The sequence below is a fragment of the Mesoplodon densirostris genome, chromosome 2, assembly GCF_025265405.1.
Source record: "Mesoplodon densirostris isolate mMesDen1 chromosome 2, mMesDen1 primary haplotype, whole genome shotgun sequence".
NCBI classification, from domain to species: domain Eukaryota; kingdom Metazoa; phylum Chordata; class Mammalia; order Artiodactyla; family Ziphiidae; genus Mesoplodon; species Mesoplodon densirostris.
This window is the reverse complement of record NC_082662.1, coordinates 174,904,936-174,919,484: the sequence shown is the minus strand read 5'-3', so window position 1 is coordinate 174,919,484 and position 14,549 is coordinate 174,904,936. Positions and strand designations below refer to the sequence as shown.

Genomic DNA, 14,549 nt, shown 5'->3' with positions numbered 1-14,549 from the left:
CAGAAAACTCAATAGAAAAATGGGATAAAAAAGTTGAAGAACTCTCCAGAAAGTGAGGAAAAATGAAAAAAAAAAGGAAAGTGAAGGTGACACTTTAAGAAGATAAGAGGACTAATCCCAGCATCCACATAAAGAACAGGAAATGGAAAGTTATCATAGAAAAAATTTCCTAATTCCCCAAAAGAGGATTTCTAAGTTTCCACATTAAAGGGAGCAATCAAGCACCCAGAAGAACAGACGAAAAACAGATCCAGACTAAAGCATATTACTGTGAAATTTCTAAATACTGAATCCTAAGGGAAGATGTCCACAAACTTCCTGAAGTCACACAGAAAAGATAGGAATCAGAAAGGCTTCAGAAGAGAACAAAGCAAACAACGATAATTCCAAGGAAAAGTAAAAATTGTACATGAAGAGCAATCATAGTATGTGGCTCAGCAGTGAATACAACTTACAGGACCCTCCCAGTGTAAACACTAAATGGTGACTGATGCAACTGCAGTGGGAGGAAGGAGGACACGGGGAGTGGAGGGTGCATTTGTGTGAGTGAGTGTTTTGCATACGTTGCCCTTCCCCAATACAAGTCTTCCTGTCAGTTTATTATAGACCATTTAAACCATTTCAGAATTCTGCATCCTGCTTGAGAATACCCTTGAAACCCTCTTTCAATTTGGTCCAAATTTCACGATCTGGCAAAATATTCTTAAAAGGATCTGAAACCAGGTTGTGTTTATTCCTTAGTTTTGTTAAACAAGAGAATGTTTCCCTTCCCAGTTCTTTTAAATTCTTTTCAGTGGGTTCCAAAAGAAAGAGATAAGTCCAAGGGCATGCAATCTTCCCTATATCCGGGATGTAAATAATCCATCTCTTTTTTTTTTGCGGTTCGAGGGCCTCTCACTGTAGTGGCCTCTCCCGTTGCAGAGGCTCCGGACGCGCAGGCTCAGCGGCCATGGCTCACAGGCCCAGCCGCTCCGCGGCATGTGGGATCTTCCCCGACCAGGGCACAAACCCATGTCCCCTGCATCAGCAGGCAGACTCTCAACCACTGTGCCACCAGGGAAGCCCTAAATAATCCATCTTAATCAAGAACATACAGTATATGCTCATTACAGAAAATTTTGAAAACACAGAAGGAAAAAGAAAAAAACAAACCCACAGGGCTTCCCTGGTGGTGCAGTGGTTGGGAGTCCGCCTGCCGATGCAGGGGACGCAGGTTCGTGCCCTGGTCCGGGAGGACCCCACATGCCGCGGAGCAGCTGGACCCGTGAGCCATGGCCACTGGGCCTGCGTGCCCGGAGCCTGTGCTCCGCAACAGGAGAGGCCGCAACGGTGAGAGGCCCACGTACCACAAAAATAAAAATAAATAAATAAATAAATAAACAACCCCACAATTCCAAAACTCAGAATGAAATAATATTAAAAGTGCTGTATACTTCTCATTTTTTTCTTTGTAGATATGTAATTTTACATTTATGTCTTGCTTTTTTACTAACATTAGATTATGAACATATCCATCATTAAAAATTCTTCATAAGCCTTTTTTTCACAGATGCCTAATATTCTATGCTGTGGACTTACCAAATTTATTTCCTATTATTACTGATTTTAAAAACTTCCAATTTTCCACCAGAATACATTACAACAGAATTAAAAACCCATATACATAAATCCTTCTGTACATCTCTAGTTTCTTTCTGACAGATTAGATATGTGATCAGATAGTATGCTGACAGATATGTCTCTGGATGTAGTTCTTTTAGACTGAGGAAGAAAGTATATTTCTTTTTAGGGACCGTTTACCAGTTAGCAAGTAAAACAAGCATACAACATTTAACCCTAAATATTTTTAAAATGCTGTTCAGTACTGAAAACCAAGATATAAAAGCACTTACTCAGATACACGAAGAATATTCTCTTTCCCTTCTTCAACAGAAATGCTGACGTTGTCTTTCACATGTTCTACTGCCAACAAAGCTCCTAAAAATGAGATGAAAAGATTTCTCTTTATAAACAATGTGGTATTTAAAACCTGGATCATAAAGCAACGAGGATGAGTCAACAAACCAGTATTAAGACCTGCAAGGAGTAAACATTTTTCCCTGGAGTCTGCAGACGCAAAGTATGGCCTTCTGGTCTTGGAGAAGTAACAAACCAGAAACCAATCCCTGGCATAATCCAACTGCTTTTGAATATACTCAGTGTCCAGTTAGGGACACTGAAATTAATCTTTCTCTCTCTCAGGAGAAAAGAAGAAATTAGAATAGTTCATTGTATAAAAGCTATTGTTTATAGTATTAGAGTGATTACTATGTGGTAGGAACTGTGCTAAATGCCTTACATTCATTATTATTTTTATCTTTGTAGTAACCTTAAGAGGTAGGCACCTTTATCTCTGTTTTATAGAAGGGAAAACTGAGGCTTGGAGGGGTTAAATAACTAGCCCAAGTCCTTGATTAATATGTGGCAGTCAGGATTTGAATGCAGGTCTACGGCAGTCCAGAACTCATATTCTGAAACAGTGATATGTGCCTCTCAACACATCATAAAGTTTACTAAATATCCATTAATCTGTTGTCCTTAATTTATCTAAGATGGACAACTAGTAACCAGATACTGGTTTCTAAATACCATGCTCCACTGGAGACAGGGCTGTGGTAGGGAAGGTACAAGATAAACCTGGAAAATTTCATTGTGCTAGAAAGCAAGAAGTACTCAAAGAATGATAAGAGATATGCCAAAAGGACACAGAGGTCTGCTTGGAGGGGCTCCCACTGGTAAATAGGGCCAATTTAACCACTAAAGTAAATAATCCAAGTTTTAGAGTACTGACACCAAAGAATCCTATACAGCAAATTTTGAAACTGAATTCCTATACAGGCAACAAGATAGATGAATCTCAAAGAACTATCCTACGTACAATAGTTTGATATGACTCAATGTATATGAAGTTCTAGGAAAAGCAAAAAAAAAAAATAGTGGCAGAAAGCAGATCAGTGACTATCAAGGGCCAGAGATGGGGGAAGGGGACTGACTGCAGAGGGGCATGAGGGAACTTTCTGAAGTGAGGGAAATATTTTATTTCATTATTTTGGTGGTTACACACTGTACACATCTGTCAGTCACTTTACAACTTAAAATTGGCAAACTTTATTATATGCAAGTTATAACTCAATAAAACTAATTTTAAAAATAAAAATGTTTAACTTTAAAAACAAAATGAAAAATAATTCGGAGTATAACCTATTAAGTATATTTTGCTATGAATTTTTTAAACGAGAAGAAGATCTTCTCACAAAAAAATGCCAACTAATACATGTGGAAAGAACAGCAGAATGGAAGGTCACCATCTGGCATCATCTTAATCATAATCAAGTTGGGGAGGAAGCACCAACGGATGCTGAAACCAGTGGGTAAAGGTTTGATGGGGAGTGAAATGTTTACATGGTCTCAGAGCATCTCCCCACAAAATGCCCGTTAACTGCAAAACGGCAAACTCTGCAGTGGGGAAAGCTGTCAGACACCATCTTAAGTACCCAAGATTAGATCATCAGTAATGGGAAAAATCAGGTACCAGTTATTGGGCTGCAATGAAGAACAATGAATTGTTTCTATGCTATTTCTGCCAAAGATCTGTAGCCTGAATCTAGTCATGAGGGATCATGAAACACCTGATCAGGGGGCATTCTTTAAGTAAGTGGCCTGTAATCTCCAGAGAGGTTAAACCTATGAAAGACTGAAAAAACCATCCCAGATTGAAAGAAACTGGGGAGACGTGATGAGTAGGTGCAAGGTATGATCCTAGATTTTGATCCTTGCACTACGGAGATGGATGAATTGTGTCAATGTGTATTTCCTGATTTTAATGGTCCTGTGAGGTCATATAGAGTTTTCTTACTTAAGAGAGATGTATTTTGGAGTATTCTGGGGTGTTGAAGCATCCTTATCTGCAGTATGCTCTCCAAAGGCACTGGAGAAAAAATGTTCTTTGTTCTATTCTTATACCTTTTTAAGTGTGAACTTATTTTAACATTAAAAAAAATGGTGAATGCATATCAAATAAGGGAAATTCTCACAATGCAATCTGTTTTTCTGAATGTTTCATCTAATTATATTGATTATTTAAAAATAGAATGTATTTGAATTAAACAATTGGGAACAATTAAATCAAAAACAAAAAAAGGAGAAGAGAAGCAAATAGAAACATATATTCTATAATTGGTCTACAGTTCATAATGACAACAAATTTCTTTAAGACCCTCTTCCAGAATACTGGCAGATGTGATTCTCAGTATTATAATTCACTAAGGAAAGAGATCTATCATATTCAGGGTGATTTTCTAAATTACATCAGTAAAAACTACAGCTATTTATTGAGTGTTTACAGTGTGTCAGGAACTTGACCTGCAGTCTCATTTGATTCTGGCAAGCAACTGTATGTGGGAGATATTATTCCGTGTTTCTCAAACAAGGAAACAGTGGGAGATGCCAAACAAGGAACCTGCCAAGGTTCCACAACTAGTAAGTGGCAGTCAGGATGGACCTGGTCTCCACAAACCAAGTGTCGTTGTCCTTAACCATGAGGTCACACTGTCTAGTGCTTTCCAACTGCAGAATCAAACCTAGTTCTTTCAGAGTTCATTGATTTGTGTGATGTTAGCCCATAATTAACTGGAACCAATATGCTAAAACATTATCATTTTTTAAAGTATTTTAAATGGCTATTAAATTGTGTTTTTTGTTCCAACAGACTCAAAACACCCTGTAATGAGAATGTACTGAGTAATCATCAGCCCTATGTGGGCAACTGTATCTAAAAGTCTAGGCCTCTCAAACATTAAAAAAGTACTTGCATGCATATGTTAAGAAATGCATTAACAAATATGAGCTCAATAAACTGATTATTTTGTGTAATTTCTGAAATAGAAAAAAAAAACAGCAGAAGGTCTAAGCTATCTATCCACAGTAACCTTCACCACGTTGAAAATGCAATTCCAAATCAAATTTAAGATGTATCAGGAAGATGACAAGTCCGACCTTTTCTCTGACGTTTACTACCTCCATCGGATGTGTAGTAAACCAACCCCATCAGTCCGCAGTGTACTTGGGTGTTCCAGCAATCACCCTTCCACCTTTAATTAATATAAATGCAACTTCGGTTAAAATTTTAAATGCTTCTACGACCATCTTCCTCGTTCCCTTTGAACCCAACTAAACGTAAAGAAAAGTTAAGTCAAGGGGGTTGAAGATCTTTTCTGAGGACGAAGGAAGGGAGGTAAAGATAAGTGGATTTAGGGGAAAATGCTAAAAGAGGGGGAGCGAAGTAATGGGATTTCAAGTTTTAAAAATGTTATTTCTACGTCCGGTGCTCGGTCTCCAGGAGACATCATTTCTAAAAGGGAGAGGAGAGTAAGCTGGGAGTCATCCCTCTGGGAGAGAAGGTCCGAAGCTGAGCCTCGGGTGGCCCTGCCCCGGCTCACACAGCACCCACCTCCACGCCCCAGAAAAACGTCTTCAGGAGCAGATCCACCTGCCAGGAACAGAGGGCGAGGGGCGCGGAGCCTACCCCGTGTACACTTCGGGGGTGAGAGGCAGGCCTAACCTCCCAGACCATGACCATCACTGCGCAAAGCCTGGGCGCGGCGACTTTCCCCGCCCCGCACCCTCTCGGGCTGATGCAACCCACACAGGTTGGCGGCCCCGGGCCCTTACCCAACGGAGGGTCTCCCGAATTCACAGTCAGACAGAGCGTCGCCATCTGCACTGCTCCGCCGGTCTACCTGTCAGTGCGCCTGCCCTGCCACCCGAAAACACCCCCGACTCGCCCGAGACGGTGCAACGTGTGCGCACGCCTGACGCTGCGGAAGCCTTCGCCCCTCCCCCGCGCCGCAGCCAGCGTCTTGGCGCACAGCACAGTGCGTCATCACCGCCCGCCGCAGCCGTCTGGCGGCTGCTTCGGGGACCTTCGACCCTGCCCCGAGCATCTAGGGTCACGAGAGCCAACGTGGAGTTTCAAGACGCTGAAGGGGGAGAGACGCTGAAACGCACGACAGTTTTCGACAGTTCGTAAAGCGAGAAACGTAAGTGGTAAGACGGTTTCTGCAGTGTGATGGGCGTTCACCGGAAGCCCAAAACAAAACCCACAAACGGGTGGTATACTTGAGGCAGGAGGTAGATGGGCGCCCCGCCCCTAGGGTGAGCAATTGGAGATCGTTCCCTGTGGACAGAAACGCCGAAGTACCAATAGCAGGGCAGTCAAGAGAGGAGGCTGGGCCCTGCGCAGGTAAAAGATAAGAGACCACCTACTTCTTGTCGAAGTAGAGGAGTCTTTTCCGACTAGAGAGCTCCTTGGAGGTCAAAAGGGGAGTGACGCCAAGCTACCCATAGGCCTCTTCGCTGGCATCCATCTTGGCTGAGAGATGCGTCTGCACATGGGAGGACCGTGAGATAAACCAAACATGGACTCAGAACCAGGAGAATCAAAATGATTGGCCAAAGGGAACCCGGAAGAAATGCCCCTTATTAGTGATTTAAAGTACCACAAGGGCACGAATCTCTCTCTCTCTCTCAGAGTCCTCCCATGTGTCTATCCACATGTAGTATACTATTTTCCTCCTAATAAACACTTCACTTGTTTCACTACTTTCTGTCTTTGTGGGAATTCTTTTCTGCAAAGCCGAACGGCCAGGGTTTTGTCACTGACCACCGGTCTACTTGCTACGATTTGGCGCTCTGTGACCCAACCTCAGTCTCTGGCCGGGAACCGAAACCCTGCTTCAAGCCACTGCAGGCCCAGGCCACCAGAGATCATACTGTTGGGGGGCACTGTATGTAAACACAAAAAAAGTCCTGGAAGCATGTAGACCAACAGCCATGGTTACACTGGGGATGGGGGAGGTTTCTCTCATGTTTCCTCAGTTCTTTCAAAAGAAAAATGTACAACACCTTGATTTCTGACTTCTGACCTCCAGAACTGTGAGTGAATAAATTTCTGTTGCTTTAAGCCACCAAGTTTGTGGTCATTTGTGACAGCCACTCTGGGAACTAATAGATGGGCAATCTTTGGAGACTGGCTACTACAAAGTTTAAAAATTCTTCAGCGTCTTACTGTATACAGTAAATCATGTTTATCATAGTGTCATTGATAACAGTTCTCTACTCTTGGCTGTGCCTCTTATAGAAGGTAGTGCAGTGAACTGTAATTATAAATGTCATGATATGTTCCATATTTAGCAGACACTAAAAAAGAAAATGGTGTTTGTGGATAACTTATTTTTCTTAATAACTGCTGAGGAAAGCACTATGAAAACGTTTATGTGTACTGTAAAGACAGTGAATATTCACTTAGTGAATATGTATCGTTTTTAAGTTTAAAAGGTATATTCTATTTTAAAATATTTTTAGGCAAAAATTCTGCAGTTCAGTAATTCCTGGAAAAGAAAAGCTTGAGGTGAAGAAAATATAGATCAAAAAATTAAAAGCATAATAGGTCTTTAGTTTGAAAATACTAACAGATGACTCAGTGAAGCAAACACCCAATTTGCATATGATCTGTTTCATAAGTTCATAAAGTTAAAAGAGGACAATATTTTCTTTTCCCGTCAGTATCTTATCAGCCTTAGGCCTGCTCTGTGTAGAAGCCTGAGAAAACACTGCATTCAAAATTAAGGTCCTTTACTTTAATGAACACAAAATTAAGAGCTACAACAGATCATGCTGCAAAGTTGGGAAATGTGCATCCCCAATTTCGAAAGCTTCTGAATTAAAGAAACCACTGATACATATTGAACTGAACATCACCAACAGACTCTGAGAAATGATGTATCGATTTCTTTAGGAGTACTTGAATAATGTTAGGATATTTTACCTAGTCAATGTGGAATATGCTGGTTTTGTAAATGCTGTAGAAGAAAGTAAAAAGATTAATTCCTGGGTGGAAAGCCAAACGAATGAAAAAAAAATCAAGGATCCATTTCCCAAGGGATCTCTCAGCAGCTCTGCCATCCTGGCTCTGGTGGACATAGTCTATTACAAAGGGCAGTGGGACCAGGACCTTGATAAAGAAAATACTGAAGAAGGAGACTCTTGGCTGAACAAGGATGTGAGCAAATCCATGCAGATGATGAAACAAAGCAAGACCCTTCACTTCACCTTCCTGAAGGATGTGCAAGCCAAGATCCCGGAAATACCGTACAAAGCAAGCATGATTTTGCTGATCCAAGCATGACTTTGCTGCTGCCAAATGAAGTAAATGGTCTGCAGGAGCTTGAGGGTAAACTCACCACTGAGAAATTAAGAGCCTGGGCAAGCTCACAGAACATGAACAAGAGTGATGTGGATTTGTACTTACTTCAGTTCAAAATGGAAGAGAGCTAGGACCTCAAGGACATGCTGGGAGCCATGGAGATGGTGGACACCTTCAGTCAGTAGGACACCAACTTCTCAGGCACCATGGTGTGTAAAATCCTGCACAAGTTCTATGTGGAGGTGACTGAGGAGAGCATGGAGGCTGCAGCTGCCACTGGTGTGGAAACTGTTCTAGCATCATTACCAATTTATGAACATTTCTATTGTGATTACCCTTTCTCTTTATCAAGCACAGTAAAACCAACGGCATCATCTTCTTTGGCAGAGCTTCCTTCCCTTAGATGCTATTAGCCTGTCACTACTTTTGGGAAAAGATCACAGAGTTGTTCCAGTAAATTGATCGCTAGAAATAATAGGTTCTCTTTGATTCATTTTCCTTTCTAATATCATAGTCATCACTAAGAATTTAATAGTTGAAATAGAATATCATGCAATCTCTCTCTACACACAAGAGAAACCCTCTTTTTGTCCCATTAAAATTCCCTTTGGGGCTTCCTTGGTGGCGCAGTGGTTGAGAGTCCGCCTGCTGATGCAGGGGACACGGGTTCGTGCCCCGGTCTGGGAAGATCCCATGTGCCGCTGAGCGGCTGGGCCCGTGAGCCATGGCTGCTGAGCCTGCACATCCGGAGCCTGTGCTCTGCAACCAGAGAGGCCACAACAGTGAGAGGCCTGTGTACCACACACACAAAAAAAATTCCCTTTGGACAAAATGTTCAACTTTAAGATAAGGTAAGGGGATATTTCAGTACTGTTATCTTCTAAATTTGAAATATTGTTCTGTATGTGACCTGTTTTAAATGAACCAAACCAAATTACACCTGCTCTCCAAACTTGTTAACTTGGACACCTACATTTCTTTTCATTTAGGTTATATCTGGGGCCCTTAAATGCCTATTTTTTATTTTATAAAGTAAATTATCAGTAAAACAATGACTGACTCAAATCAAAACAAAAAAGAGAAAATACTAGCACAACTTATACCTTTTATTATCATTGCATTGTTAACATATTTATCACTGTTTCAGACTTATCATTTTATACTGTAATTGCCTGTTTTGTCTTTTGTATTATAAGTTTCCTGCAGACTGTACCCTTGTTTCACACCTTTTATCGTTCGCACATTCCCTTTGCCTGAAATAATTTTCGCCCAGGTTTTCATGACCAACTTCTTATTCAAATCTGAGATCTGAATATACCTTCACCTTCTTTTGATGTCTTTAGCTTTTTTTTTTTTTTTTGCTAATCTTGGATTTTCTTATCTATCACCTTTCAAACATCATCTTTACAGATTGTCTTTTAAACATATATACAAACACAAAAAGCCTTGTAAAGTTGGTCCCATAACCTGTTCAGCCTCATATTCTCTACTGATGTTATATCTCAGTCAGTAAATTAGACAAAATGTTCTACTTGAAATCAGGGTAGTCTTAAATCATCTTTTGTTAGATACTTCTGTTTATTTGCTGAGAACTCCTTGGATCTCTTTTCAAGGTTCTTTTCATACTGATTGGTGATACTGACCATTATATGGTCTTCTACCATATAATGCACTAGGGATACAGAGGATCCTGGTATCATTTATTCAACAAATGAATAACCAAATAATCTGTTTTTGAACACCTTCAGTGATGAGGAACTTAATACTGTCCAAGACAGCTCCCTCTTTCTAAACACCTATTATTATTAGATGCACCTAAATCTGCTTTTTTGTACCTCTATCCACTCTCCTCTGAGGCTTACAGGCTTAGAATCCTCCACATGACCATCTCTCATGTATTGAAGGCTGTCATGATGTCTCCCATTCCTTTGCTCTCCAGGATAGATGTCTCCTTCAAGTGATAGTTTTAAACTATCCCGGCTGTCCTCCTCCAAACCTACTCCTGCTACTCAGTATGCCTTTTAAAATGGGATACTCAGGGCTTCCCTGGTGCCGCAGTGGTTAAGAATCCGCCTGCCAATGCAGGGGACACAGGTTCGAGCCTGGGTCTGGGAAGATCCCACATGCCGCCGAGCAACTAAGCCCGTGTGCCACAGCTACTGAGTCTGCGCTCTAGAGCCCGTGCTCCACAACCACAACAAGAGAAGCCACAGAAATGAGAAGCCCGTGCACCACAATGAAGAGTAGCCCCTGCTCGCTGCAACTAGAGAAAGCCCACGCGCAGCAACGAAGACACAGTGCAGCCAAAAATAAATAAAATAAATTTATTAAAAAAATAAATAAGGGCCTCCCTGGTGGCGCAGTGGTTGGGAGTCCGCCTGCCGATGCAGGGGACGCGGGTTCGTGCCCCGATCCCGGAGGATCCCACGTGCCGCGGAGCGGCTGGGCCCGCGAGCCATGGCCGCGGGGCCTGTGTGTCCGGAGCCTGTGCTCCGCAACGGGAGAGGCCACAGCAGTGAGAGGCCCGCGTACAGCAAAAAAAAAAAAAAAAATAAAAAAAAAAATAAAAATAAATAAATAAATAAATAAATAAATAAATAAATAAAATAAAATGGGATACTCAGAACTGAACAAAACATTCTGGGTGTGGTGTGATCAGGGCAGAGCAAAGGCAGAAGCATTGCTTCTCTTATTTTGCCCATTACAGTGCTATTAACATATACCATACTAGCTTTTTACAGCCACATTAAATTGTTGACTCATAGTAAGATTATAAACAATGAAAATCCCCAGAGTTCTCCATCCTCCAGTTATCTAATATAAGACCTTGCATGTATCAGTTTACCCTTATCTTGATGCACAAAGGATTTGAAGGAGCCAGTATTCTCTTTTAAAATATTGCTAAATTTTAACTTTTGAGATCATTTTAGTCCCATCTCTGTCATTCAGTACATCTACTACTGCCAAACAGAACAGAAGTTTCTAAAAGGACTGCAGTACAAAGCAGAACATTCCAGGGGCCCAATGACTGGTTGAGTCCAGAGATGCTTTAAGAGTTCAGAAGAGAATGGGACTGTTTACTGGTGAGATTAGTGCTACGAAGTAATGATACCTATTCCAGTTGTTTAGAGTTTTCCAGTTTTATTATTCTTCCCAGTCCCAGATTATAGTCACCATGCTGAGCACTACATCCCCAGATCACTGATTCTGAGAAGCATGGAATCATCAAGGAAAGGGATGTCATCAATAAAAACAATAAAAAGAGTGTAGAGCTGTGGTATACAAAAAAGAAACCTGCATTCAGGAAAGCGAGACACAGCAGTAAGTGTCTTAGATCTTAATGTCACTATCTGTTAAATGCTTTTATTTGTTCCAAGAGGTTTTTTTAGTTATGCTGAGTTTTCTAGATAGATATTTTTTTTCTTTCTATGCAACATTTGTATCTCTGAAGGCTTATCTCTTTCATTGTTTAGGACTTCCAGAATAACACTGAATAGGAGCAGTGATAATGTTGAAGAAAAGCATATTTGTCTGGTTGCTGAGTTTAGTGAGCAAGTCACTATTTCACTATGAAGAATAGTGTTTGCTGCTGGTTTCTTATAGATACTCATTATCCAGTTAAGGAAAATTGCTTCTATTCTTAGGTTAACAGGATTTTTTTTTTAAGTCAAGAAGAGGTATTTTCAGCATCTACTGAGATTCAGACAACATACTAACCCTTATTATTTTGTACATGAACAGGATATATGGAGATGAAAGACAAAGTCCCTGCCCTCAGGAGCCTAGTCTTATAGGTGAAAAAGACAGATAAATAAAAATTACTATACAGGGGGATACATGCAGCTATAGAAAAAATATGTTCATTCTAAAAACATTTTGGAAATGAGAGTAAAAATAATAAATGTTTGCACAAAGTACAAAGGTAGCTAAGAAGATGGAAAATGATTATCCATGGTGAATGGGGGAGGGAGGAGAGAATAGTAAAGGAAAGCTTCCAGTAAGAGATAACCCATCTAGGGGATGGAAAAAAAAATGCAGAGGAGAACACGAGCTAAAACCTGGGTGTATTTGGAAGCTGCATATATTTGGAAGCTGTGTGTATTTGGAAAACTTTGACTAGTTCATTATGGCCAGAATGTAAAATACTTTGGCAATTCGAGATTAAAAGGCTGGAAGGTAGGCAGAGCCTAAATTATGAAGAGTTCTACATATCATGATGAGGAAGATTTTATCCTATGATAGGAAGTCATCGAAGAGTTTTAAGTAGCAATGAGAGATACGATGAGGATTGCATCTTATAAGGATGCCTTTGACAGTAGCAGAGCAGGTGGACTGGAGTGGGCAGAACTGATGGTAGAAAGATCAGTTAAGGTGTTAAGTCCATATGAGAGAAGATGAAGGCAGTGGAAATGAGAATTGAGAATAGAGAACACGTTTCAGGCATATCTGGGAGGTAGAATTGATGGTAACCAATAAGATGCTGCGGGAGGGGTGGAGATAAGATGCTGGAAGCAGGTATGTCTAGTTTTATTGCTAGATTTCAGTTGGATGCCTGGGTGGATGGTTACATCATCTTAAGAAGGGAAGACAGGCGGGAAAACAGGTTTGGCAAAGTCTTTGGTCCCAGACTGTGTTTTGAGATTTTTGTTAGATGCCTAGATGTCAATATCCTGTAGCAGTTGCATATTATAAATCTGGGGCTTAGTTGAGGTGTTTTTGAAAATGATACCAATATTGTATATATCACAAAATGATCACCACAATAAGTCTACTTAATATCTGTCACCTTACATAATTACAAATATTTTTTCTTGTGATGAGAACTTTTAAAATCTACTCTCCTAGGGACTTTCAAATAGGCAGTACAGTATTTTAACTATAGTCCCCATACTGTACATTACATCCCCATGACATTCATTTTATAACTGGAACTTTGTACCTTTTGACCCCTTTTCATTTATTAGCTGAAATGTCTTGCTGGAGATGTGAGTGGTTGTTAAAATTGTTGATAAACCAGAAAGAGGATATAGGGAAGTGCTATACAGTATAGTAGATGCTAGTCACATGTGGCTATTTTTTTCTAACAGCTTCATTAAAATATAATTCACATACCATACAATTCACCCATTTACAGAGTACAATTCAATGCCTTTTAGTATATTCAGAATCATCCAATCCTTACCACAATCAATTTTAGAACATTTCATCACCCCCCCAAAAAAGCTCTGTACCTTTCAATAGTCACTCTCATTTTCCCTCAACCCTTAAAATTAAAAAAAAAAAAAAAAGGTTTTGATGATGTGGCACCTGCCTGCCTCCCCGACCTCACTTTATAACACTCCTCTCTTTGTTCACCTTACTTCCGCCTACTCTGGCTTCCTTTCTGTGTTTGCTTTTCTCCTTTCTCTTCCCAGAGACAGTGTGCTTATTATTCCCACTAATAATCCCAGCTCTCGATATGGTTGACCTCTTTCCATCCAGTTTTCGGCTCAGACATCACCTCTTCAGAGAAGACATCCCCACTTTATCTACCAGATATCTTCTTCCCGCCCCCCGCCCCTGCCTCCGCGGCTTCCCAGCTCATCTTCCTGCTTGAGTTCCTCTACAGCATTTTCCACAATCTAAAATAATTTCATTTACTTATTATCTGTATTGCTTCACAAGAACATGAGCTCAACAAAGGAACAGACTTATGTCCACTGTTGAATGTTCAATACCTAGAGCCATGCCTAACATACAGCAGGTGCTCAAAAAATATTTGTTGAGTAAATGAATGATGGAATAAGTGGAGGCCAAGGTGAGAGAAAACATGGTATTTGGGGGGAACTTTAAATGGTTGAGCATGGCTGGAGTATGGGTTAGTGAACAGAGGTGATCCTGGAGAAGGAAGATGCTATAACATCAAGAGGTTCATATGTCATTGTAATGAACTTGCATTTTATCCTAAGGGCAATAGGAAGCCATAAAAGATTTTTGAGGAAGTGAGTGGCATTACTAGATTTGGCTTTTTAAAAAACCTGGAGCCAATGAGAGATGGATTGGAGAGGAGTAACAGTGCAGGAAGGAAGATTAGACAGGAAGACACTGCAGTGATTCAAGGAAGAAATAAAGGGGTGTGAGTGTGTAAATTAATGTAGAAGAAATGGGAGTGGAGAGAGAATGCAGACTTCCAAATATGTCACTTGGATAAAGGTTTTATATAAGAGCCTACAGAAAATAACTTCAAAGTTATTCTCACATTGTACTTAGATTTTTTTAAAAAAAATTAGGTTTAGTCCACTGTTTGCATATAGATAGAGAACTCTTT

General features: G+C 40.5%; 1 protein-coding gene and 1 pseudogene across 1 annotated transcript in view; one reads left to right on the top strand and one right to left on the bottom strand.

Annotated features, from left to right (window-relative positions):
- Positions 1–5,897, bottom strand: part of EPRS1 (glutamyl-prolyl-tRNA synthetase 1) — a 67,578-nt gene extending 61,681 nt beyond the window's left edge. Inside the window, exons 1-2 of the mRNA XM_060091426.1 lie at positions 5,710–5,897; positions 1,893–1,977 (exon numbers count right to left, since the gene is read on the bottom strand). Coding sequence (XP_059947409.1) covers positions 1,893–1,977; positions 5,710–5,755 — 131 coding nt within the window. The 5' untranslated portion in view covers positions 5,756–5,897. The remainder of the gene's footprint in view (positions 1–1,892; positions 1,978–5,709) is intronic.
- Positions 5,898–7,610: 1,713 nt separating this feature from the next.
- On the top strand, positions 7,611–8,645 carry LOC132483360 (serpin B4-like; annotated as a pseudogene).
- The last annotated feature ends 5,904 nt before the right edge of the window (positions 8,646–14,549 follow it).